Raw genomic sequence first — 27,295 nt, 5'->3', positions numbered from 1 at the left:
CACAGCAGGCAATCAGCACATCTCCCTCCTGAACGCTTCACGCTCACACACTCTTCAACACTCATTTCTGTGATTCATGTTTCTGTCTGATTTACTGCCTCTCACTCTCCTGCACAACTGATCAACCACACGTTAGCAGAGTCGCTGTTCAAAGGGGATTCACTTGTGGACTAATAATGTCATTCAGGCCCCGTGTTTTGTGATGCTCAGCAGGTGATCGGTGTCAGAAGAAAAGTGGACACATTCCTCCTGCTTGTTTGCGAAACCGAGCCGAACCAACAGAACCGAACCGAGCTCTCATTCCATTAAATGAAAGTCTGCGGGAATGTCTTCACAGAAGCTGGCTGTTGGATTTTCCACTGGCGAGTCCCATGAAGCACCTTCTATTTTTACTGTATTGCAGCCAAACCTGGAACAAATGTCCCACCTTTGCAGAGGCCATGTCAGATTATGCTCTTGCAGCTCTGCACCTGCTCAAAATCTGAATTTGTCACGGAAAAAGCATGCAAACCTCGTTTTCAGCATTGCAGAGGTTTCTAGATGAGAAACTATAACAGAGATATGAAATAACTGAATATGAAATAGATGCTATTACAACAATAATCCATACATCTGTTTCTTTAATAAAACATCCATATGAAGCTAAAGCAGAACAATGGAAGCCACTGTTGCATCAGCTTTGAACTTTACTTCCTCCTCTGTCCTTGTTCACTTACTGTCGGCCTTTAAGTGCAGCCCAGAAAGCTCCTGCCACTATTATTGTAGTCTGAAAATGTCAACATCCCACTTTGTTCACACTAAAACCAAAGGGAAAAAAACAAGCAGAATTACAGGGAGACACGTGTAACAACGTGCCACTGCTCATGAATGTGCTCCTCAAAAATACCAAATAAGTTTATTCCAAACACTTTTATTACAGCAGCAGATTCACACCTGTTTCCTCCTGGAACAAATCAAAAGAAACATCTGGATTACATTCAAATAAAACACGGCTTCTGGGATTTCTAAAATATCACAAAGCTTTAGTGCAGCACATGAGTAGATGATACAGATGTAGATGTATATTGAAACTGGTGCTTAAACGCCCAAAACGTGACCAAGTCCAACAGTGCAGCCTCTGGACTAAATAAATTAAACGCACAACAACAAACACACAAAGCAACGAAGCAGAGAGCAGGACTCTGAGAAGGAGCAGCTCCCGGCCGAGATGATGCTAAGGTCTCGCTCCGGCTTAAGAGGGAGCTGTGCCGCTGCTCTGGACGCAGCATCGAGAAACTAGTCCTGATATAACGTTCACGTCTGAGGCTGGTGATGAAGCTACTCTGACCGGGTCCAACTTTGACCATGCAATGAGGAGGTTAAACCCACTGACACTTATAAGAACACAGGTAAATAAAGAGGGAAACTGAAGATCTCTGTAGGACGCAAATATGCAGAGAATGTGTAAAAAGAAAATATATGTGAGATCACATTTTTGCTGGTTTGGCTGATCTTCAGGGTCGGGACAATGAAAAAAGACAAACTAAGAGACAGTTTAGGTTTAAATCCGTGGACGGACAAACCACACTGAACTTCACTATTCCAGGTAAAACCTCCGTTCCTCATTCCCCTGTCGTCCGCATCCATCAGCATCCTGAGAGGTCTTTGGTCTTGTTGCGCCGTTGAAAGCGCGTGTCGGTGGGGTCGAAGCCCTGCTCTGTGGCTCCGAACAGAGCCCAGCTGGGAGTCTGGGCCATGTAGTCCAATGCTGAGAAGCTCTGCTGCCCTCCACTCTCCTCGTGAGCCTGGATCAGCTCCTGGAAGCGCTCGTAGTCGATCCACGTCCACCACCTGCCGTCCACCTTGAACTGAGAGCATGAGACACGAGTTAAAGCAACAGACTACAACTAGACCAACATCAACAAATACCCAATAACTCTGACTAGAATCAGCAGCTGGGAGGCTTTCATTTACAAAGAACAGCTGCATAATGGGACTTCAAAGCTGTGCTCATCACTATTTCATAATGTTTGTGGATTCACCAACTCACATCCATCTTAAGGGAAACAAAGATGGAGACAGAGGGAAAAGTAAAGACCCCGCAGACGAAGCAGGAGGCAGCTTGTGTTACACACGCGTGCACGTCTTTCATCTCTAATGTAGTTGTGATGCGTAAAATGCTCTTTGGTGGCTTGGGCTCACTCCTGGGTATGGTTCGGTTCTTAGATAAGCTGTAACAGGAGGAAAACGGGCACCGAGTGCTCACTGGGGACGACGACGTGCTTTTAGCATTTAAAAGCTCTTTCAGGTTCATGGCTGCAGAGTCCATGTGTGCGCTGGGACCAAGCTAAGATTCAACCACCGGTCACTGGGACAAGTAATCTAACCTTTATTAGTGCAGTGAAAGGCTTCACCTGCAGGAGGCCACTGAGCGTGAAGCACTCAGTGTCTGAATGTCAGCCTTTACTTGCATCGGCCATTAGAGAAAATCTGCAGCTACGCTGGAAACGCAGCCTGATAAAAGGGAGAAAAAAACAACAACTGTCTCTGGGGAGTTAATGTTTCTGGTAATGGAAAAGGATGATATTTGTTCAGCGAGCATCTCTACAAACAGTTCCAGTCTCTAAGCAACACAAGGAAGCTGTGCTGTTTGGAAACCTGTTGGTTTCACTGAGGATGTTAGGACGCTTCATCACAGAGCGCAACAGGAGGCGTCTTCAAGAACGGAGCCGTAGCAGCGCTTCCAACGACCCGGAGCCGAACGGGAGCCGATCTGTTCAGAGTGACACACCCTCAGCTCCTCCTGTAACAGGTTCATGCTGAACGAACCCCCAACCAAACACACAGGATGTCACTACAGATACTGTAAGCAGACGGAACATGGCAGCTTCAGGCTTTATTCACATCCAAAGTGTCTGTGAGGCCGGCGATGACAATTCAAATATGATCCATGCATAAATAAAAAAAACAGCAAAGACTAAAAATAAAACAGAGCTGGTAGAAAAGCAGAGACGCAGAGGAAGAGAAGGGAGACTGAAAGGAACGAATGATGACGCTTCCACTGCTTTCTGCTACAGAAGAAGCAACGCACAAACCAGCAGCGACTTTCAACAGGAAGTCCAAGTTCTGCAGGCTCCGTGTACACACACACGCACACAATGAGGCCGCTGTGCATTTTGAACTGCGCTCTTATGTAAGTTAACATTAAAACCTGCAGGAGCTTCGCTTCCTGCTGCGGCGGTGCTGCACATTCAGGACGGCAAAGACATTTAACAGAAAAACATCAAAGTCTCCGCTCGCAGGGAAACAGGGAAAATGCCCCGAGTCCAAAGCGCTGCTGGATTATTGATGACACTGTCAAACGGCTGTGTGCCGCTTGATACAGCGGCAATCACACTGGAGGTTCTAGTGGGTGATCCACTTATAATTAAAACAAACAGAGTTGGTGTGAGCACCCTGACGCTCTCACCTCTCTTAAGCTCAACATCATCGCTTCTGCAGCAATAGATCAACGTAACAACAAGCACAAACTAAGACAATGTGCATTAATGTGTGAGCATTTACGTAGGAACACAGACAAACAACAGTGTGGGAAAAGCCCAACCACAGATGGAATGGACAGAAAGTGGAAGATGACGAGAGTGTGGACGTGAGAACCGACTGATGGTTAAAGGTGAGCGTTTAACGTCAGGCTGGTTTGGGAAACGAGATGAGCCGAGGATGGAGAGAGAAAAGGAGGTGGAGACAGGGAGCGAGTCCCTGCTTGCATCTGAAATATGGAACGAATAAAATGAAGGACGTCTAAATGTGAGGAGAGTTTACGGAGCTTCTTTTCTCCAGAAGAAACAATTACCAGCGTGCGGCTTCCTCCGACACCAGAGGTAAATAAACCTGGGAGCAGCCTGAGGAAACTAAGCTCCAGCGAATGAGGAGGAGGAGTTTGTGTGTATAAAGGAGTCGTGTGTGCTGAGCGGAGCCAAGATCGCAATTAATCATGATTTATTAATTATTGATGTCCAGCTGCCTTGGCAGAACCCAGCAACTGAACACTACTCTAAGCACAACTGCTCGTATCTGAAACAAAGGCGGGAGAACAGATTATATGAACAAGAAAAGCGAGGACTAAACCATCAAAGTATTAAAATAAAAAGCATCAGCAGGTTCACGTTACTCATTATGTGTGAATGGATGCTGATGCCTCCACCGTCTACGTTCAGGGAGCTGCACCCAATTAATTACCAGCAGACTGCTGTTGTTACCAAATTAGCACGTACATAGAAACAAACAACAGAGACTTTCATTATCAATAGATGAGTGTTTCTAATCTAATCTCTGGGTTTATCAACCATCAGACATTGCAGGGGACTTCTGCTCGGGTCCTTACCTTGCTGTGTGCGATGAGCAGGCAGTTGGAGTGCTCGTGCTCGCAGGCGATCTCATACTGAGGCAGCATGTCAGCCAGCTGCTGGACGAAGGCCACCACCTCCTGGTGCCAGGGGACGTTTGCCATGGTGAGGCTGCTGGCCGAGCTCTCCCCACAGTACGTCACACCCTGGACACACGCGAGCACATCAACAGAAACGGGTCAGACGAACGCCGAGCTGCACAGGAACTCGGTGCTCTGACCTTTGAAAAGGGCGACTCTGCAAGAAAACCTCAGAACACTGTGTATACACAAGTTATGGACATGTGATAAGCCAGGTTTTAGGGCAGACTTAAATTGAAGAACAACACAAACCTCAAGTTACTAATATAATAAAATAGAAGGAGCCACCGCTACATATTTACTGTCATAGTCTGTGGTGTATGATGGATTAAAATGGATGCTCACGCAGCATCTATGGCTTTTTATCGCCAGTAAACGACAAAGCTGAAAAACGAGGAAGGAAGTAAAAAGCCACAAAATCAAAAGAGCAGACAAATGTTTTCTGATCAATAGCAGCAAATCTGAGCTGTGGCTACAGGTGATGAGAGGAGAACACCTGCTTCCTGGGAGACATTTGCGTAGCGAGGGAATGTGCACCTCCTCCCAACATCCGTACAGCAGCTGCATCAGTGCTCAGACACATGAAGCGGGGTGGATTCAGGGTGCGTCCAGTCTGAAGGTTAAATAACGGCGTCAGAGACTCCGGGTCCACTCTGGTCCTCGTCTCATTAGCTCGGCCCTCAGCTGATTATTGGATGTCATAATGACACCCAAGGGTCTGCTTGGAAACGTCCTTTGCCTCGTACACAGCTCATGCGCTGCCTCTGCTGTGATTGTGGTCAGATCCTCATGTTGGCGGCGAGGCGGCCGAGCCAACGCTGACCCCTTAGTCAGCGCCAGACCACTTTCCACAGAACCATTAACACCCACTGAGCTTCTCCACATTTCCCCAGTAGTTCATCAGCAGCGGTTTTGCAGGGCCACTTGGAAATGCGACTCACCAACAACAGCACAGCTCTTAGGAAGTTGGAGCGTGAAAGGGTGCGGCTCGAGGCTGGAGGGAATTGATGTGGGACCTTGGCGCTATCAGCCTTGCCTGTAGGTCTGCTAAATAGAGATCAGCTCTCTAGGAATTAATCACCAGGAATGGGTGTGTTTTTAAACAAGGAGCGCGTGTGCTGCATCACTGAGGGACCTCAGGGAGCATCTTCCTGAGCACACACTGATCCCTGCATGTCACAGACCCCCCACCGTCCACAACACACTGACTAAATGTATCCGTGTACATTTAAATCGTTTCCTGAGCCATTTCCTTGCTCTAGAGGCAGGTACGTGGTTCAGACACTGATGATAAATCACATCCAGCTACAGTGGAAGCTGAATAGGCAGAACATGTTGGAGCATAGAGGCAAAACATACAATCAAATTTCAGAGTCAACGTTGTCTCCGCTACAGAGGTCAGTCCCATCAGCAGCTGCTAACGATCAATCAACACTGACGACTGGTTTGAGAGCAGCTGACATGATGAAGTGACTCGTTCCATTTCACTCACACAGGTCCATCCTGGAGGACACTGATTATTGGGCTCATGATGCTGAAGTCGATAAGTTGCCCAAAGCTCAGGAGCAGATGGGTTCATCAGCTGCCTTTTACTGCTGAGGAAAGGACGATGAGGAGGAGAGATAAGAGAGACAGAGGGGGTCATTTACAGATGAGACAGAAAGAAAGAGCCCTGAACTGAAGGTCAGACTCTGAAACATGGGACCAGACGTGTTGTCTCTCAGCTGGACGCCACCTCACAAAACGTATGGAAACAGGGACGGCAACGGGACGCTCGTTTCATACGCACAAAGGACAAAGTCCAGGAAACCCTGCAGCATATACAGACGACTACATTATCTATTGTCTCGGAACAACTTAGGCCCAGAGGTTTGTAGTTAATCCATTAACAGCAGACGAAAAGCTCCATCTCGGAAGACTTGCTTTCAGCATGTTGATCGCTGCTTACAGCACGAGTAGGTACCATTTGCTTAATGTAGAGGAACGAAGGCGAGGATAGCGACGTGTGAGCCTGTCACAGCTGCTGAAATACGTCTTCACATCTGTGCAAACCATAAGTGAACAAGAAGTGAAACAGAGACAAAGGCAAAAATAAAGAGGAAAGCAAAAGGAAATGAGCCTGAGAGATGAGATTGGACACATTCATGTCAGACTCCACCAGTGACTCATTCCATGCTAGAGGTGGTTTCAATTATGCTTTGATTCTCTTGACAAGGCTAAAGTCATCACTGTACAATTAACACAATGACCCACGTGTCACTTTCTGTCCATCTAGACCTCATTATCTGCATGGCTGGTATTCACTAAATAACAGTGAGCGCCTCTCATCTGTGATGAGCACAGTGGACTGTGGTCAGCAGGATTTGTGTTTCTATAAGCCAGATGTTTGTCTATCCCAAAGGATAAGGTTGTAGACTGAAGTGTCACACAGCTCAGACTGTTCTTGCTGAAGTCGACAAATAAGGACGGAGACATTTCAGTGGACGGACAATTGATGGAAAGTGACGAGACAGACGGACGAGATGAAGACAGCTTGTCTCCGTCCACACTCGCAGGACCAGGGGGACGATTGATGGAGGGAGTGTGACCTTGTTAGTGTTAATATGAGCCGGTGTCAGACCAGAACCACTGAACGACTGTTTTGCCTCCGACTGCAGGAAGACCACGTTGCACCGGTGGCTGCTACATCTCATTATCTCCAGCAGGAAACTTGTGCACCGCTGCATTTTTTTGACACTGCTCAAACTTTAGTTCTTTGCACCTGGTGGCTAAACTTTTGTCATAAAATCGAAGGATGCAATTACATTTTCAGCACAGAACCAAGCTGCTCAGTCCACAACTGCCAAAATGTGTGCTTCAATTACTGCAATGACAAAGTTTTCAAAAGACAAACTACAGAACGCTGTCCTTTGTCTGCGCTGCTGCTGTTTTTCTTTCAGTAAGCTGATGTTGGGAGAGTAAACGGGATGAGGGATCATCTGTCATCCACTCTCCCTCTCTCACCTTGTCCTTGAACAAGCCATTTCTCCCCAAACCTGTCCCGTCTGCTTGTGCTGGGCAATTCCCAGGTGTGATTCAGTGTAACTGAGCAGGCTGCCACAGATAAAGAGCATTCAGCGAAGCAATCACTGCCTGGACGAATGAAGGTTAAAGGAAGGAACATCTGACAGCCAACAGCAGGTGGATCCCAGTGGAGAGCGGCCAGAGGTCGGGAAGCTCAGGGAGAAGGTGCATCACTCATGCTAAGCTTATGTATGTGACACCCTTCACTGCATCGTTTGCTTTATGGCAGAACATGTGAAGCCAGCCATGAGCCAACACAAGCAGATCCCCCGTTCAAACCAAAAACAGAAAAAGATCAGGGCTGACCACGTCGTGACACAACATGATTTGAAGCTCAACAGCAAAAAGAAGTCTGATTTTAGTACATAGAGTAAACCTGGAGGATAACAAGGATATGGATATGAAGGATATGAAGAAACAGGTGTGAGCTAACTTAAAATAGGTACGAGATAAAAGATGACGAGACCAAAGACAAAAGCCTGGGAGTAAATCAAACATGATGAGCTTAGAACTGAATTAGTTACAAAGACAAATAAAACTAGCTCATATTACAGCATTCAATTAAATCCAACCTGTGATGAAATATTGCGTCATTTGCACATGAATGAACGACTGTCAGTCTAGAATTAGCCGGTGCTACTGTTGACCCCACGTCTATTGAAGCCTTTGTTAGACAGGTGATACTGAGCAAGACTCGTTCCGCTTTCGATTCCTCTTTGATTTCCTATTTTTGAGTCTTTTCAGGCTGCTTGCTTGTAAAGTGCTCAATTAATCCCAACAAAACCTTTTCACCTCCTGAAAGAGACCACAGCAGACTTTGATTGGATGCAGGTCTGAAGCCCCCTCCTCATTAAGGAAAGGCGCACCAAGAATAGGCCTATTAGAACAAACTGGGCCTGATCGGCCTCATTGAAAGAGATGTTCTTAAATTAGGGTCAAGATGTTTCCGTCACTCACTCGCAGGTAGAAGTGTCAGCAGTTATTACTGATACTACAACTAATGCGTGTGCTTGTATTATTGCCGAGATCAAACCTTGATGTGATGGAAGGAAAAATGAACGCCGATTCAGGAGAGTTTGTAACTATGACAACCACCTCTCAGGCTGTCACCAGGTGTCCCCCTCTGCTGCTATTAATACTGAGCCTGCCAGTGACTGGAGTAAGGTCAGTGTGGTGGAAAGTCCAACGTTTCCAATGTACTGAGACTATCCATAGAAATGCACTACCTAAAACATGTAGAGCAGTCACAGAACATGACAGGTGACAGACAGCAGTAAACAGAAGGAGGCCAGTCAAAATCAAAGCCATGAATAATTCATGAGACAAACAAACTCTCTGCACGTCAACAACTGTGAAACATTCTAACTATAAAACGCATTAATATGCTTTGACATGTTGAATAGAGTGAACATTAGAAACCATATGTCCTTTGCTAATAGTGTGTTTGTTGAGCTGCTTGTTGCTGCTGATTCGTTTGCATTGGGAGCATCAAGGTTGGTTTGTGTTGTTGACTAATAAAACCCAAATGCTTCATTAAATTGCCATTTAATTCTACTTCTTTGCCGCCTGCTGGGACGAGCGCTGCAACATTCTCGTCGTTACTGCTCTTATATGGCATTCTAACGCCGCGTAGGTAGGAAATGCTAAACATGGCATCCGTAAGAAGCACCTGGTGGGGAGTGAACAGGCACAGACACATTTACCAAACGTGTCATATGTCATAAATATGAAGGGGAAATTCACCCCGTGGCTCAGGACAAGTAGCAAATGTCAGTGATGTCAGTGATGAAGTCTTACCTTGACCTCAATGAAGTCCGGCTGCCCCAAAGCAATGAGCTCAGAGTAGGCCTGCATCTCCTCCACGTTCCAGGCCTTGACCAGCGTCAGTCTGTAAACCGTCCTCTGCCTCTGCACAGACACACAGGACACGAGGCTCCGTCAAAGAGGCCAAGCACATCTCTATCAGCTTCTTAGCCACTGTTATAAACCAGAAATGCGTGTAAGAGCTACCAATAGTTCAAGCTGCCAATCATAATTATAATCTCTGCTGACTTTATTTCGATGCTGGTATTTTGGGTGCAGTCAAAGGATGATTACCAGTGGAGCTGAAGGGTCTTTCTGCGCTATCTACCGGATCAGTAATATGCTGGAGTGTCATATTCACATTATGTGAATGTGCTTTGCTGCCTTTCCCTTGGCGAATGAAAGTACTAAAAGGCTCCACTCAGAGCGCAGCGGTGCAGATTAGAGCTATTGTTGTTGCTGTACAGTTGGAGAAAGAGGATTTATTCAGAGAGAAAGGCAAGAAAAGACAGGTTAAAGATGAAGGAAGGTGAATGTGAGGAAAGAGAACAATACAATATACACAGAAACCAACAGATGACAAAGGGAGGAGAGAGAGCACTCTCCATCATTTCCCCTCCCTCACTGGAAGGTTATCTATAACACTGAGTCTCTTCAGCCCAGTAGGGAAGGGGATAATTGGCCAGTAGAAATGAGGAGGTGAGGTATTTCAAGCTGTCTCTATTCTAGATCTGACACAGAGGCACAACTCGATCAGTCCCCCGGTGCACTGGCAGGGAGGCCAGGTCCAGGAGACGGGGGGAGCTGTCAAACAGAACAGAGAGGGATAAGCGCTTAGGAGAGATGGAGCTGGAGCCCAGCAGGATGTGGAGACTTAGGAATATAAAGCTGTGACAGGGAGTGGCGAGAACACAGGGACATTATTTTTGGAGATTGGAAGCTGCACACAGACAAACCATACTGTCACAGCGAGGTGCACGAGAAGTGCAGCGACTACTAATCTAATCAAGTGTTGCAAGGCCTCTGCCTCCGTTCTGGTGTTTCTACTCAGGAAACTTGTTATGCAAAAGATAAAATATTAACTGCGTTTATAAAATATGCACAGACACGTGCGCTTCATCTGATTTTATCCTTGCGTGAATGCTCATCCAACATGGATTAAGAAGTGCAATGTAACAGGAAGGTTTGATTTCAGATGTTTGACACAAAGTTTTAGGAAAATGACTGTGGTTCACAATAATATAAACAGATGCACTGGATAGTTACTTAGTGCAGTTAGCTGTTAAATTATTATCCACAGGCACTCAAAGTGCAACAATCAGTCTCCAGTGAGCTGGTGTGAGTTTGAGTGGTGATGAATTTGCCCAATGTTTACTGAAGCATTAAACAAGGAAGTTGCACCATTACAGATGCATGTAATGGAGGCACCCAGCGAAAGCCTTTGCAGCCCTCATCCTTCTCAAGGTCGTTTGCCTGTGGACTTCAGCGCATTTCTTTCCCCTTTTATTGTTTTTGTTTTGTAAGGAAACAGAAAATCGATTGAGTCAAGCTGATGCAGGACTCAAGGATGAAAAGGCCTGATGTTATTAAACTGCTGCAGGGGACAGACATCGCACACTTTACAGAAATGATCACCCTTGTTCCATCCAGTGGGACAGTGACATTATCCAATGCATTAAAAATAAATGATGCCACCAGCCAACTGAAGAACGTGTTAGAAGAGCACAGTGCTCTCTGCCATTTGTTACTGCAACAGAGGACTGAATCAGGGGAGCATCTTTAATCAGCTGTTCTGATTCACTCAAAACAACAATGACGAGTCTGCACAGGAGGCAGGAACAGTGCAGTCTGTGAGTTAGTGAAGATATTTCGTTTAAAAAATACAAAAGCACATTCTGTTCTCAGTGTCTCTAAGGATCAACATAATGCACATCACACAGACCGCTGCTTCTGCTTTAAACTAAATGGAGGCAGCTCTGTGAGGACAGATCTCTAGAACCGGCAGCTCACCTTCTCTCCGAGGGCTTTAAGGCTGTCCAGGAAACGTGGCCAGAAGTCTTTGAAAAGTGGCCGATCAATCTTCTTCAGACTGTCCTTGGTGCTCGCGTCCACGCTCACGTACAACTGGGTCACTGGCACGAGGCTCCTGCAAAGTGCAGACAATGTGGTTTTGGTCTCAGTCTCCTTCTGCAATGACTAATTTCATAACACTCATAGGTGAGTTTCTGTCTTTCTTGAAGGAGAAGCCAAGAGATTTGGGCTCAGACGCATCACTCGGCACATCTTCCTTCTCTCATCGCGATTCAATTCCATGCAACAAACACTGAACTTGTGCTTTAAATCTAACCACAGAGCTGCTCTCCATCACCTCCTCTTTTTAACCTGCTCACTACTAAATAAGCACCCAGAGACAGATGAGAAGCTTCCACTTAAAGGTTTGAACAGAAGAACATAAAAATCCTGGTTAACTCCAACCATTGGCTAATTACCAGAAACGGGTCTTTAATTATCAAAACAAACAACAATATCAATTAAATGAGTAAATTGGCCTTTGATTAAAATATTTTATAATCTATTTTAAAAATTTAAATCTGCTCGATAAGGAATTAATGAACCCTCCTTCAGTTTTGCTGCTGCTGTTTTACATTAATGTTACATGAATATTTCTAGCACTGCTGGATTAAAACAGGCCTCTGCTCTTCGACTACTACAATTCACCATGGCAACAGTAAATATTTAAGCTGCTCTAATTACGGCCTTTTACAGTAGTCGGTCAAGTGCAGAATATGAAAATGGTTGTGCACGACAGAAAACCATTCTTATTTCAGTCTCTCAACTCAAACATCACCCTCGACTCGGTTGGTTTAGGCAGAGAGAGGAAAAAGAGAAGCTGATGGCTGCTGTCACCACCCTCAACCACACGATGAGTCAGTGTGACAGGTTAGTTAACTGACATGTCACACGTCTTGATGGAGGCATGCATCCCTCCAGACGTTTCCAGACACGCAAAGGCTTCATTTTAAGGTCAGTTTAGATGGTGAGAAAAAGGGCAGAGTAAATATTATTGTACCTTTAAACATCACAACGAGTGCAGACATGTATCAAATGTCATTTATTTATTTTGATTAAATTTTATTAGAATTAAAAACACCCTTATATCCGTTTTAAATCCCATTCCTGTTCTGACCGCATTCCTTCTCCCTTGTTCCCCAAACTAAACGTTTCACGGTGTTTCAATTTGCAATGCAACATTTGAGAGGGGTCATAAAGAGAACAATCAGTGGTTGAGTCTGTGGCAGCGCCTCCCAACAGCAGCCTGCTTCTTCTTTCAATCAAGTTCAGTGATAAAATGCTGCAGATTAGGAGCCAGCAGTCGTGATAGAAGACACATACTTGAGCCCTTGGGCTCTGATCTGAGCAGCACACAGTGGTGGGTTGCCAGGTTTCATACTCCACCCGAACCACGCTGCTCGGAGCTCTGGACAGTTTAAATAATGATCTTTTGTTGATTTCTTCCTCTGCACTACGAGCAGCTTCTTACTTTCCAGCTCATCCTCTCAGACCTCAAAAGACAGCAGCTTTTGAAGTGAAGGACTAAACACACACCAGAGACTAGGATCATAAACACTGCAGCCAAAGCAGAGCGGCTGCTGTGACAAAGACACCGGCGGTGTGCGTTCTGCCCCCACCTGATCTCCTGTGGGAACTGTGCGTTGGTGACGAGGAAGCTGGAGATGCGGTGGGAGTGGAGGAGGCGGATGAAGGTGTTGATTTCAGGGTACATGATTGGCTCACCCACCAGGGAGAGGGCGCAGTGCTTGACGGCCAAACCCTCCTCGTAGCGCTCCGGCTTCACTCCAGGAACGCCTGGAGAGGGACAGAGGCTCACAGTTAGGTCTACATCAAACATGTACACCTATGTAGGATCTGTAGTTTACTCATCTGTTCAAGAACAGTTTTATAGATTCACTATCAGGTAAACGTTAATGGACAAACAAAAACACGAAAAATCAAAAGATACACGGGAGGAAAAGACCATCATGTGGATTTACTGGGACACAGCTTTAGCTACAGCGAATGTGATTTACTGACAGTGAATCTTTAAGTAAAATCCTGGCCTGTTGCCTTCATGTGCTTTTCAAAGCTTTATGAATTATCGAGAACATAGCAACATTTTTAGGGTTGAAGCGATGAAACAGTTACTTTTCCACCTTTCACGGACAAATTACATCTCACGACTGCTGCATAGACATTAAGCAGCCCATCTGTGCCCAGGACGCGTTACAGCTCAGTAAAAGAGCAAAAGACGGCGCTTTACAGGGCTCCGATATCACATCAGGTGCATTAAAGTTGTGCTGCTCTCAACACATACGTCTCTGGGCTCCTGTTGCCACACAGCTGACAGCATCACTTCTTCACAGTAAAGACTCTTGTGACATGAACTATCACCTGAAATCTGTATTTCATAATTACAACCAAAAAAACCAACAACCTCATGCTTCTTCTGCACAGCAATAAACTCCAGCTCTACGTGGAATCTATCATGACTGATACTGATGCAGGAAGGTCAGCATGAAGGGCAAAATACAAAACACATGATAAAATAAGCAAACTACCTGTCAGACGCCGCATCCAGGCTCAGCAGTGTTTCAAGAACCCGTCTAATCACACACCGCCACGTTCAGGCTTTTAAACAAGCTTTTAAACAAGGCTCTACTTCAGGTTCTAAAAATTTATAGCATGAATTATCCTTAAGCATGTCTTATCTTTTCACAGCATCCACCAAGATTAAACAGAAGGAACTAAAAGTAAATCACACCAGGGAGAAACCACTTTGAGTCTTTAAGGTAACAATCACACACAGAGCACACGTATGTGGTCATATTGTTCTGAGTTGGATTTCCACAGCAAAGTACTTAGTTTTTAGTTTTTGGTGATTTTGAGGCATTTTGTCCAGTAGATCATCAGGCAGTCAGAGCAGAATCACTGTGTTTAATCACATGGAGAGGTTCAGAGGCGCTGCCTCAATGAAAAGTCATTGAACAAGGCTTCATAAAATGTGTCACTCCCAAAACTAAAACGAAGCCGAAGGCAGCCAATAATGCAAGTGCAAAGAAAATTACAGATAATGACAAACCAGGCTATAGTTTTGCTGTAGAATCTCAAAGCTGTGCTTCGTTAAAGCGGCTGGAACGTACGCCTCTATTGTCTGCAACTGAAACCTCAGCATCAAATGGAGCCTTTTAATTTAAGTAAACCATAAACCAATTTACTGCATAAGTGTGTGTGCGCGATTGTTCCATTATAAACACATCAGCACTGAAGTGCATTATAAAACATCACAAACGACTGCTCTGAGAATCGCATTAGCCATAAAGTGATGCTTTGAAGAAGAGCTGTCTGAAAAGCTCCGAGCTTTGGCTTCTACATGGTTTCCTGAGTACAATAGATTTGCTGTTTAATAATGGGATCAGCAGCAGCTTTGAGGTTAAAGACTCAGGACCACGCCAGTTCTGAGGAACATTTGGAAGAAGGTGCATGTGAATCTAGCTCCAGGGGGACGCGTCAGGCTTCGTTGTGTTGGGGTCTCACAGGTCTCAACTGACTGGACGGCCACAGACTCGTCACTAAACTCAACTTCACTTTGCAGCATTCGTGTGAACTCATGAGCAGATTTAATCTGCCTTTGGCAGCGACAAACTGAAAGCAAATAAAAAACACAATGCAAAGACTTACTGCAAACAGGAAACCATTTAACGCTGAAATAATTTGGTTTAGAAATTAAATCAGTATCTCTGTTTTACCAACAGACGCCTGCTTTTGCATCACGTAGGCTTTGGGAAACTGAGCTTTTTATTCTTAAGTGTTAATTAATCCCTTTAATAAATGTGTCACTGCCTTGTTTTGCCCACGGATGACCACCAGGATCCGTTTGGATCCGTTTGGGCCGAGCTCCGTGCAGCCAACCAGTCGTCGTCAGCCAACGCTGGCAGCAATGAAAACAACACAGCAGCTGCCAGGAGTAGAAATTACACTACAGCGAAGCCGCAGCACTGATTTGCGCTGTTGCTGCTGTTGCTGCGGGGCCGGCGCTGACCTCGGAACTGCCGGATCATGTTCTGGTGCTTCTCCAGGGCGTCCTGTAGGATTTTTCCAGCAGGGTCCATCTTCCAGCGCCACTCGGTGCCCACTGGGTTTGTGTGATGTCTAAGTTTGAGGGGAGAGAGACACAAAGAGGCGTGAGCAGGCGTCCTGCGGCCGGAGGACTGTTTCCAGCCGGCTGAAGTACGGCTGCAGGGCAGCAGCCGTTTACTGCAACAGCGTTTGGAACATATTTCACTAGACTCAGAGGGGAATCTGTCCCATCGGGCGAAACCTGGCTACAAATGTAGGCACTAAATGAACATAAATTATAAAAGCTGAGTCTCCTCATCTTTAAATGAAAGGAAGCATCTTACTCCACACCTCCTTCGGGTGTCATTATCACCTTCAGCGTGATGTGTAGGTGCAACAACAAATCCGGAGGCACGGCGAATTTCAGACAATCTGTCGCATGCATATGCATACGCTCACATCACACATCTGATTGCACCTGTTGCTAAAGATGGGGGGGACGGCAAGGACAGCTGCAGCAAAGCATCTGCGTCCTGGAACTGCTTCCTGCCGTCGTCCCACACGCTGCTCTGAGAGCGACGGGCAGATCCGTGGTGACAACGCGCTCTGACAGCGACCTTTCAGCGCTCGCCGCCTCTCGAGGGGAGAAAGAGGCCGGATCTCTCACCCGTCAGTTTGAATCACTGCCTACCTTCAGGCTTCACAGTTCTGCCAGGAGACTCCTGCACATACATCATTAACTTGTTTGCCACAGTGAGATCGCGGCTCTGGATGAACAGGGAGTTTGGTGAGTACAATAGGAGGGAAAGCACAGCCCATTACTGAGAGCTGCGGTGCCGCTGCCCTGGATCAGCTGATAATAAAAGTGAGCCTTTGAAATTAATTTAATGAAATGTCTCCAGTTTAAGGTGTGTTTAAGGTGCAATATGATTAGAATCGGCCCCAAATATCCGAATACACGGATCTGCTTTTTTAGTCATGTTTGTTTGTCACTGCGCTCTTCAGGTTCCTACCTCCAGCAGAACACACACTTGTTGGCGCAGGCGAGGCTGGGGGTGGTTTCCATGCATCGGTGGGACTCGATGCCGTAGAACGTGTGCTTGTAGCAGCCGCCTCGGCCTCGCAGCATGGACTGGACAACACAAACAACAAGGATGTGTCATTGTTACGACATTCCGCCTGAGAAACGGTCTGCATTTAGTAAAGGCACATGTCGTCACCTTGGTCCATCGACAAAGCTTCACTCCTGAGTGACTTCCAATCAGCTTATAACCTACAAAGAACAATGAACAAGGCTTCAATCAGGAAAACACAATCTCCCAAAACCAAGAGAGACTTTCTATAAATGGTTTATCAATAAAACTGCAACTCTGTCATTTCCTATAAGACGCTGAACGTCTCCAATGAAGTGACTCGTGGCTGCTCAAGGGCACATCACAGTGTTCAAATTCTCTCTCTGCACAAAGGGGGAGATCAAGAGCTTGAAATCTACTTTCCACACAGCTCTGCCTTTCTTTCCACTTTCATTACCACTGCCTCACAGCGGCCGGGCCTGATCTGGGTGAGCCTCTGTCTGCTTCTGTTTCAGTCTGAGGGAAAACTATTTTATCTGCATCACAACATCTGCTCAAGAAACCGCAGAATGTGATGCTGGGGATGGAAGTAACCGAAGTAAACCAAGAAGACTTTAGGCCCTAAACCTCTTTCTAGTTGAGCCAGTCTGAGTCTAGTTGGCGTCAGAGCGGAGGTCAGATCATAAACTTTTTGGTTTGGAATTGCATGGAGGAAATATGCCATTAAAACCAGAGAGGAAGCCGGAGCCAGTGTCTCTCCCCGTGTCAAGAGATTTATGGTTTGATGCTGGATGAGTCAAAGACAAATTTTATTCATCAGGGCCACTGGTGAATACATTTGTAATGATCTGTGATTCAGCACCTGAGTGTAGCAGCTTGCCATGAATCAAAGATTTGCCTTTGATAAGCAGAAAACACAGAACACAAACTGAATTAATCGTTGTTTTCCTGCTACATTAAAGTTCACTGAGCTTGTTCTCGCTTTGAAACAGAAACATGCTGACTAGCATCAAATTGTGGTTCCTCCTAGAAATCATAAAAAAACCTAGAAATCCTAGAATCCATCATCAACATCCTCTAACCTTTCCCCCAGCAACAACACCAGGTCACTACGAGGTTGTACAGAGAACAGCTGGATCTGATAACAGTTCAATTATTAATGACTTTGATCCTCTGGTTCATTAGATAAACTGATTTTCTAATGTCTTGTGCGTCAAAGGTCATGTAAAACTGAAGACAGACACACACTTTGTCTAAAATCTGACGAGGCATCTGCCGATAACGTCCAACGTGAGCTATAACTAATCCTACATCGACGTACAAGGCATCACTATGAGACAGTGAAGGTACTGTTCACCAGTTCATCCACAACCCTAATTAAAACGTTTGTGTCTGTGCTCAGATCCATGTTTAAAAGTTTAGAACAACTACTAATAGTATTTCAAGTTGTTCAGTTTTAAAAGCAACTGACGTTTTTTCATAATGACCTTTTAAAGGGCACTCTTTAAAATCTCTCTCTCTCTCTCATTAGTTGAGCTACCTCCTAAATGTGCAGCTTTATATCCAAACCAGGAGCGTTTCAGTTGCTGTGTGACTTTTGCATCCATGTCATGCCAGAAAGAGGCGATGGAGGAGAGCCTCCAGAGACCCGGGTCCGTTACAACACAGCCCAAACCTTCATCACACTCCAAATAAAGCAAAGTGTGCACCAGGCCTGACTGTAGCGATGCCAACATAAAGACCATAAAATGGGTCAACATTTGGTCAAATGGAGAGAAGGCTATTTATAAAGTGTTGTGTAAGCAACCATGGGGAGCTGGCTGATAACAAACAGGCTCTGAATGCATTTACAATAGTATCATGCCTCAGCTATGAGCACGTCATTTTCCACCATCCTACAATTAAGATAAAAATACTGGATTCAACAAGAAGCCTGTTCAGCCAAGAAATAAACTTACATCCACTTTGGGCAGATGAATACGCTCAACACAGAGCTTTAAGTCTCTGCTAGGTGTTTTCTGAGGTTCAGAGTGGGAGGAGAGGAGTGAAAGTCTTTGTACTGCACCCTGAGGAGAGGAGCAGGCGCGCAGGGTAACAGGGCCGCACTGCATCATTTACTGCTCTTAGACAACAAACACTCCCCAGCTTCACACTTTCCACGCAGCACCTCTGACCGGCTTCATGTCAGCACGAGACCTACCAGCACAGAGAAGACCCAGAGCTGCTTCAGAATCAGCTCTACTGTTAGTGTAGGTACCAGAAGTAGCTGGACACCTGCAGCAATAGCAGTTATAGAACAAGCAAATACTAACACAGTGCAATACGTGCCTGTTTATAGACATACAATCCATTATTCACCATTTAAGAGTTAACTACAACTCTGCTCCCTTTGAGGAAGCAGCAAGGTCGATGCTGACAAGCAGCTGTTTAATGTACTGCCGCTACGTGTGACGACGGCATCACAGCCACCAGTGACATGCAGCAGATGTCGCTTTTGGAAACAGAATTTATGGATGATTTGACTTTAAACTGAAGCGCTGTCACAGGAATCTCATTAATCAGTGACTTTTTTCAGCTACATCCACGTCTCCTTTTCACCTCACCTTGCTTTGTGAGAGCTTCTCTGAGGGACGAGGTGATCATCTCTCTCTCTTCCGCTTCATCTTCAGTCCTGACTCCGTCTTCTTTACTCTGTGGAACACAACAAACTCCTTTAGATATTCGTTACATGGGTGAAACTAATGATTCTCTCAGACTCATTTCTTTTCCAGTTCGTGAAGAAGAAAAACACTTAATAACACATGAGCGTCCTCTCGTCTGTCATGTTCTCTCTATTAGTGTCTGTTGACAAGGTGCAAGTGTTATTAAAATACAACAAGCATCCTGTCACCACTTCATAATTCCTCTGCTAATTTCATCACACAACAAGTAAGTGGGTGACATTCAAGGGACTTTGTCTACAAAGGAACGCTGACAAACAGGAATGTGAGGGACACGGCCCCGTCGCCGTCCATTAATCATCAGTGTCACTGCGATCGGATAAAGCTGCCTAAACTGCCAATGGTGATTAAACACCCGATGGATGCGAGATCAAAGCTCTGAAAGCACCTCAGCGACAAATAAGGGGCAGGCAACAGCATCCGCCCATCTGGACAGAAGGGTTAAAAAAAAAACTCCATTAAACTACAGGAGACTGCTTTTCACAGCTGCTAGTTTGTCTGCAGCCTATTTGAGAGATTAACAACGTCCTACAGGCCTCAATTACATCATCAACTACAGCATTTATGTGTATATTAAATATCTCAGATGCTGTTTGCAGAACATTGATCACGTCCTGTTGGAAAAGTTGTTCATGAGAACAGGAACTTCTCAAAGCTGACTTTGACATCAACCACGTCCAGTGACAGATCCACCCAATTACTGCACCGCATCCATTTCCTCTGACTACGGGCTGCACGTGGAACCTCCTCAGTACAGCGCCGCTCCTAAGGGGCTGATACTGTCAGCAAACGCTGACGAATGCTCACGAGTGGATTCCTGAGACGCTGCAGCTCTTCACTGGTTCCGGTGCGCGTCGCCGAGGGGAGACGAACCCCATCTCACCATCTACTGCTGCCTGGCTGGAAATGCCGTGGAGGACGACCCCGACGAGCTCCAGCCGAGGCAGGCTGACAGACAGTCAATTTAAAGTTACAAATATCAAAGATCCATATTTCTGTCTCTTCCATCTTTCCAATTATTTCCCAGTGAGTCTTTTCTGTTGCCTTTGAACTTCACTTTGAAAGTAACTATCGACTATACCCACTTTACGCTACAAATCACTAATTGTGTCTATCCGCTGTTTGTACAGTACATGCAGAGCTGGTTTTTACAGCTACACCAACAATTAGAATAAACCAACAGTTGTGTGTCAGAAAACTAAAACTCACCATGAACCTTAAACCATCACAGCTGACGTGTTCAGAGTTTTGTTTGGCTGTGTTCTGGAGGATTTACAGCTTCTCTCCATTTCATTCGAATAATGAATGATTGGATTCTGGAGAAAACACCACATTAGGACGACTCACTTTGAGAACATTAACCATTTAGCTGCACTACTAATGGGGTTGGACTTGTTTATGTGCTACATAATACTGATCCCATTTATCAAAATATCTGATGTGAATAATATCCAGGGAAAACACACAACAGAAAAATACACGTGACCTTGATGCGCTTCGTTCATTTAGCATGAACTGAAGTCTCCTGAACAAACCTCCTGCCGACAACACGTCTACGGTCACGTTGCACCTACACGTCTACGGTCACGTTGCACCTACAGGTACAACTCCATTAGGACCAGTCTGACAATTAAACGTGAATGTAAATGTGTGGGGATACAGTAACACACAAACATTGTCTCGTCAATGACGTCAAAGGATCCGACATAATAGATACATTTATAAAATTCTGTAACCCACAATTTAAACCACATTTGCTTACTGGGTCCATGACATGGAATATTTCAGTGGCGTATGCAACATGCAGCCAACAGTGCATCAATCTGTCCCTGCGGTGTTTGTGTGCAGCCCTAAAAATTCATCTGGCCCGGTCTCTGGTTCCGACTGCTCAGCTTTCCCCTCGCTTGAGAGCTCACAGACCTCCAGTCATGCTCCGGCCTGTGTGAACCAAGAAGTGGGACATTTCACAGCACCGCGTGTTATGGAGCCATGACACATAACGGGGCCGATTCAGGCAGATAGCAAAGAGCAAACGGCTAATAGGGCGATCAACAAACGATTATGTGGAAGAAGAGGCAGAGAGAGACAGAGGAGCAGAAGATATAAAAAATATATATAAAACCTCAAAAAATCAAAAGATGGTTCTGTTGCTTAATACACACAATCCATTTATGTTGGTGGAGTCATTATTTAACCCATAAGTCAGTGTACCTCATATCTGTTTCTTAAGGCCATATATATTAAAGCTGCAGTAATAAATGTTTAATTTTGATTTAAGTGAAAATGGAATGGGATCCACACACACTTCCTTTTACTGAAGCTGGGAATTAATTTGAGTCCATGATTTTTTGGCATTTTAGCGGATAGCTTTGTAAATTATGTCAATGTTGCTGCTCTGAAGCCCAAAGATTCATTCATTCAACCACAGCTGCCTGCAACTGGGAGTCTATCGCCACCTAGCGGTGACATGCAGACACAGCCTCCACAATGTTCAAATAAAGGGCGTCTGAAGTGGGCAAAACAGAGACTCATGGAACCTTTATGAGCACAGAGTGGGGAAACATACACTATATTCAGGAGTATGGCTTATTAACAGGGGCAGACCATGTAAATTAGAAAAGTAACATGTTCTGGTCAGGGGACTTTCCTTGTTCACACTTAATTTGCAGCTTGGCTAAACACCTGTAATATCAACACACTGTTTGAAAAGAACTGCACTGATTTGATGCCACAGACACAAATCAGAAGAGAACAAACTATTTATGAACATATTTAAACTTAATCATTTATATTTGAAAGGTGGCATGGTGCTCAAGTGGAGAATATCACAGCGTGACAACAGGAACACGATGGTGATGGTTTTTAAAATGGATCCAGGCTTGTCCCACTGAGGTGACACAGCATTCACCAGCATTAACATCCTCTTTGACGATGTATAAACAGTGCACTCCTTATAAAAAGGTACCTGTCGACAACGACCAGAACTCACACTCTATGCGCTGTAATATTAATGTCACCACCAAGGACAAACCTGACAATCACAGACCCCCTGTTGCAGATCATTCAGTACTATTCACTCATGTGAAGGACGCTTAGGAAGCAGAGAGGCTCCTGTCATCAGAGGGAAAGGTGTGGTCCTGTCCTCACCTTGACTTATAATAAATAAACCCAAAATAATTTCACACCTCTCAAACAGAAGACAAGGCTGACAGAGGGCAAAGCTTTGATCTGATCTGACTTTACTTTGGATGTGACTGAAGAAAGTCTCAAATGTTAAGCACCTGCTGTATATTCCTGCTTGGTGCTTCGTATACCACTGCCTATAAACAGACCAATTGGAGCTCTTCCTTCTCATTTTTTCCCTTGAGTCACTCATTCCTCACCCGTCTGTGAAGTGGGCGTCCTTGCTATTACACAAGCCTCTGCTTCTCGCCTGCTGGGGTCTGGTGTCTCTCAACCCATCTGCTACTTCTCCTCCAGCGACATCGCTTCTTCTTTTTACTCATTACACTTGATGTTGGACTAAGCTTTAAGGCCACCACGGTGCCCACTTATAGATCTTAAGACGGAAACTCTGGAAATAGACCTGGCAGCATCGGAGCCTCAGTTTGAAATGACTCAGCAACCGGCCCCTGTGAAGCAGGCAGCCAAACACTGTCTATCTAGGAAGACAGAATACATGAACTCTCAGTTGTGTAAAAGCTTGTGACTGTGACACCACACCAGCTAAAATACTTGTAAAGCAAGCTTTCCAAGCTACAGAGACACAGACGTTCTGTCAACAAGCTACTGGAAGCAGCCTGACCTTTGCTTTCTTCACGCTGTTCATTATGCTGCCCAGATCCTCCATGTCAACCACAGAACCAGTTTGTCTCTCATTTGTCAGGCCAGACTCCTCATCACTGCTGGACTCAATCAAATCCTCCTGAAAAAAAGAAAAAATAAAGAACATGAGAAAGAGAGAAAACCTGGAATTTAAATGATCCTCCAACGCAAAGAGCTTAACGTATGGCTCAGACCAGGATCGATTCAACTTTCCTGGCGTTCAGCAGGGGAAACTATATGGTACCATTTACTCTGCATCATGACCTCCTGTTGGGCGCCAATTTAAGTGTGTCATTTCACTGAATTTTGATGGTGCGTGTCCTGTATTGTGCATGACGGTAGAACAGTCCCAGACATGCTGAACCTGGACAGTTCTAAGCTAGGCTTGGTTCTGGCTTAATGTCGCCTCTGCGGAGTGCACCGAGTGTTGCAGACAGAGGGAAAGAAGTCTCACTCAGGGTTGGCTCCGAGGGGCCCGCTGCCATGACAACAGCTTATCAACGCTGGTGTGTACACATAATGTGCCCATGTTTGTAGCTCCCCCTTTGTTAAATCTGTAATGAATGGTGAAATAAAAGTGCTCATTTTATATGTTGACATGATGCCGAATGTCCAGACAACAAATTAAAAGCCATTAGCGCAGCCATTCCACTTCACACTCGTGGAAAAAGCAGCTATAATATCTAAAGAACACTTCTGAGGAAACGTGTCTTCAGCTATAGGATGTTAGCTATGCACGGTCTCAACTGCTTCGCTTCCTATATTCACAAGATGGACAAGCCTGGAGTTTACTCAGGCGTCAACGATCACTGATATCCAACACTGAATGTTACAGAGTGATAAGGAGTGCTATAGCAAAGATTTTTTTCTGTATTATTCTTTGGGATCTTTATACAGCAATCAATTATTAATAATAAACACACAAATGTGTTCAAATTCTGATTAACCAAGGACAATGAAAATTAACTGTACGTTATTTCAACAATAAAGAGTCAGGTTATATAACTATTACTGAGCACTGTGACGCACAAACTGGTACAAAAAACTACATCTGGCTTTAACAGCTGGGACCCAACAATGAAATGAAAAACAGAATATTGCATCCAGCTCCAGGCCCACACAATCTGATCATAACTGGATTTCTTAAGTTGACATTTGGATCTTTAATTGCTGATGCAATGTTTGCCTTTATTTGGTGTGATATAGGAAGGTAAACTCGATTATTACCTCCGAGCTGTTGTTGTGAGCTGCTTGCTCTCCTTCCTCCGCTTTTCTGTCTTTCGTCTTGTTCTTGCAGGAGCCTCCATGTTTACATTTGCCGCTGCACTTCTTCTTCTCTCCCTTGACCAGGCACTGTAGGCGCTTCAGGAACTTCACCTTCCAGGCCAGGAAGTCTGCCTGGATGCTCCCATTACGGCTCTTAACCACATTACAGTCACCCTCTCCCCTGGTCATCAGTCGCATGGCGCTCAGCATCCAAAGCCACTTGTCTACATTTTTACCCACCTGAGAGACGCAAACATGAAGGCAGACTTAGACACAGATTATAGTCATGAGCTACAACTGCCCAGCGCATCATTTTAAATAAACAACAACAAAATAGTAAATTAATCAGGTTTATTACGGTGTTGTAGTGTCCAACATAGAAAGAGTTGCCAAGTCCAAACACTGCATATCTGAGGCCTTTGAGGTAGGTCTTTCCATATCTGAAGTCCGTGGATGCCTCTTCCAACCACTTGCAGAACCACTGCGCATTCTCCGTGGGCTGACCATCAGTGTATGTGGCCACAAGAAACACGCAGATCGACTTGCTGGTGCACTAATGGGAGAAATAAACACAAAAGGCAAATGAAACAAAGCAACTAAATTTATTTGTAAAAATAAAAAGTAAAAAAACAAAATCTGTAAATACAAAATGTAACCAAGACTTCGAAGATATTAAATGATTATGCTAATTTGGACTTTTAGAATAAATGTTTTGAATATTTCAATTTTGAATTTTACATCATCATAATGAACCAAATGTATGAAACTTTAACAGCTGCTACAAGACAAGGCCAAGAAACACTAATCTTCTAAAGCAAACGGGTGCTTGAGTAAACTATACTAATCTAAGGCAACGGCATACTTTGAGAAGGAATTGCACACATCTGACTAACTGACGCTAACTTGTCCTTGAGATTAACAGAGTACACCACTAAAGTCTATTTAACATATTACAGGTCCTAAAAAAAGTAATTAAGTATTTTAACTGTTTTTTTGTAAATGACAACAATAATTTATTAAAAGCAGAGAAAATCTTTTTTTTTTTCCTTTATGACAGGGCAGCTGTCCTGTCGCATGTCTAAGTTGTCAAACAAACACTGACTTTTTGGTCGTGCTGTGCTCATTTCTCTTGTAGAGGTTTTTCATTACCCAGAACTGTGTCACTGTCATGCTGAATAAATGTCTATTCTCTTTCCTGCTGTGCACCAGCCAACCAATCCCCTATTCATCTCTCAATGCGCTACACGGTGCCTGCGCCCACAACATAAAAAGGGGAGCACTGATGAAAATAATCCATCTTTTCCCAGCTGAGAGTTATTAGTGCAACATATTGGTCCTCGCTGCCAGTTGGTTGAAGAATCAAATCAGTGAACATGAAAGCAAAGAATAAGCTTCAACAAAGCCAATGTGGAGCTCATCGTATTATTTAAAAGGAAACACTGGTATGATTCATTAATTCTGAAGCCTTGCCTTTAAGCACAAGTTGTAAGGTCTTAACGAGCTCAAACTAACATTCTAGAGATTGAATTACCAGCCTGGAGCAACCTTTTAGCACATTATAACATAGGATTATCCTCTTAAAACAGCTGCAGCAATTACATTATGCACTAATTAGTTCCTAACAAATTAGTTTGATTATTTAGGAGTTTGATATTTAAAAACAACTCTGAAAGAGGCATTTATCTGTTAAAGAACACTTACCTCATCAGCAAGTTGATCATCTGGATCATAGTCTTTCATGTCAATCACCTCAACCGGTATCCCCAGGGCTTTCACCTCTGCGGACAACTCGTTTGCAAAGGCCTGAACAGATAAAGAGCCATGATTGATGGTTGTCCCAGATCTGAGAATGCTGCATTCACTATGCGTTAGTCCATTTCCAGAGGCTAAATACAATTGTTGTGAAATAATTGCAACTGGAATCTTACTTATGTTTTATTAACAGCATTACTATTATATTATTACAGAGGCAACACTAAGAAATTCTGTTAGACTCAAGCATTGTCTTCAAAAGAACATTTTGCCTTGAGGCAGATGATGTATTGTCTAGATTTCAACATCATGAGCCAATGGGGATGAGTAACAGCAGTTCACCTTGGCTGTTCCAGTTTGGGAACCAAAGAAGATTTTTGCTCCTGAAACATGAACCACACTTTCTCTCTCAGGGCGACCATTGTTCTTTACAGCCTTGTAGACTGAAGGGCTGGCATCTTTGGAGTTTTTCTGAGAACATTTAAAAAAAAATGTTAATAATAATAATATTTTCCCACCTAAGAATACATTTTAAAAAAGCAATAGACGCTACTTAAAATAACAGAAATCCACACCAGAAAGACAAAATGAACCACGCTACTTAGAAAAAAGGCTTCAACTCACCCGCTTTATTGTTTTCAGTGCAAACCAAAGCCCAAAGAAAAGGGCAGCAGCTGTATACACGTACACCCTGTTGTGCCATATTGACATTAAATATTTTTCACTGGCGCTGTGATCCCCCTGTGAGACTGGAGAGTAGAATAAATACATCAGACAACTTGGTCCTGTGTGTTCAGACATGTGAGACTAAATGAGCTCACATTTAACAAGCGTTACCTGAATTAATGCAAATACAGCACAGCAATGTTTTGCCAGATACTTGTTAATTCTAATTTTGGAACAAGTAACAGCGTAAATAAAACTTTAACCGTCTCACCTGCTGCCAGTAAAGGTTAGCAAAGCATGTTAGCTAGCAATGTTAGCACGTGTAGCTAAAATGTGACGTAAAAGAAGTATCAGAAGTCGAAAACAACCATAACAAACTTACCTTTAATATCCAATGTGGCGACACGACTTATAAAAAGCAAAACAATTACTAAGAAGCACAACATGACTGCAAACTATACATGAAAATACACAGTCCTCAGCACCGGGTTCTCTAAGCGACCATGTTGTTGGACCGCCGAGAATCCTGGGTAGTGTAGTTATTTTGT

At 44.4% G+C, this 27,295-nt stretch overlaps 1 protein-coding gene and 1 long non-coding RNA gene across 2 annotated transcripts; both read right to left on the bottom strand.

The window, feature by feature from the left end:
* Positions 1-602: 602 nt before the first annotated feature.
* Positions 603-27,295, bottom strand: tyw1 (tRNA-yW synthesizing protein 1 homolog (S. cerevisiae)). The gene is made up of 16 exons (XM_029171316.3): positions 27,130-27,295; positions 26,706-26,830; positions 26,424-26,552; positions 26,031-26,132; positions 24,688-24,882; positions 24,291-24,569; positions 23,044-23,163; positions 19,122-19,209; positions 16,666-16,718; positions 16,459-16,577; positions 15,429-15,538; positions 13,021-13,198; positions 11,342-11,477; positions 9,326-9,436; positions 4,364-4,531; positions 603-1,847 (listed from the first exon to the last, which is right to left on the bottom strand). The coding sequence occupies exons 1-16, from the start codon at positions 27,191-27,193 to the stop codon at positions 1,626-1,628; spliced, it is 2,199 nt and encodes a 732-aa protein (XP_029027149.1). The 5' UTR covers positions 27,194-27,295; the 3' UTR covers positions 603-1,625.
* Positions 19,217-23,037, bottom strand: LOC129604990 (uncharacterized). The gene is made up of 3 exons (XR_008696417.1): positions 21,001-23,037; positions 20,448-20,808; positions 19,217-20,186 (listed from the first exon to the last, which is right to left on the bottom strand). It is a non-coding gene; the product is annotated as an uncharacterized LOC129604990 (long non-coding RNA).

Source organism: Betta splendens, chromosome 13 (assembly GCF_900634795.4).
Source record: "Betta splendens chromosome 13, fBetSpl5.4, whole genome shotgun sequence".
Classification (NCBI taxonomy): Eukaryota; Metazoa; Chordata; class Actinopteri; order Anabantiformes; family Osphronemidae; genus Betta; species Betta splendens.
The sequence above is the reverse complement of the archived record's forward strand: the minus strand, read 5'-3'. Positions and strand labels throughout refer to the sequence as shown.

Bases quoted from the DNA above. Each gene is read 5' to 3' on its own strand.
- tyw1 (XM_029171316.3), bottom strand. From the start codon at position 27,193: ATGTTGTGCTTCTTAGTAATTGTTTTGCTTTTTATAAGTCGTGTCGCC. The intron at 15,539-16,458 runs GTAGGAACCTGA...CCTCAAACTTAG, and splicing joins AAGTGTGTGTTCTGCTGGAG to ACATCACACAAACCCAGTGG. The intron at 13,199-15,428 runs GTCAGCGCCGGC...GTCCCTCTCCAG, and splicing joins CATGATCCGGCAGTTCCGAG to GCGTTCCTGGAGTGAAGCCG.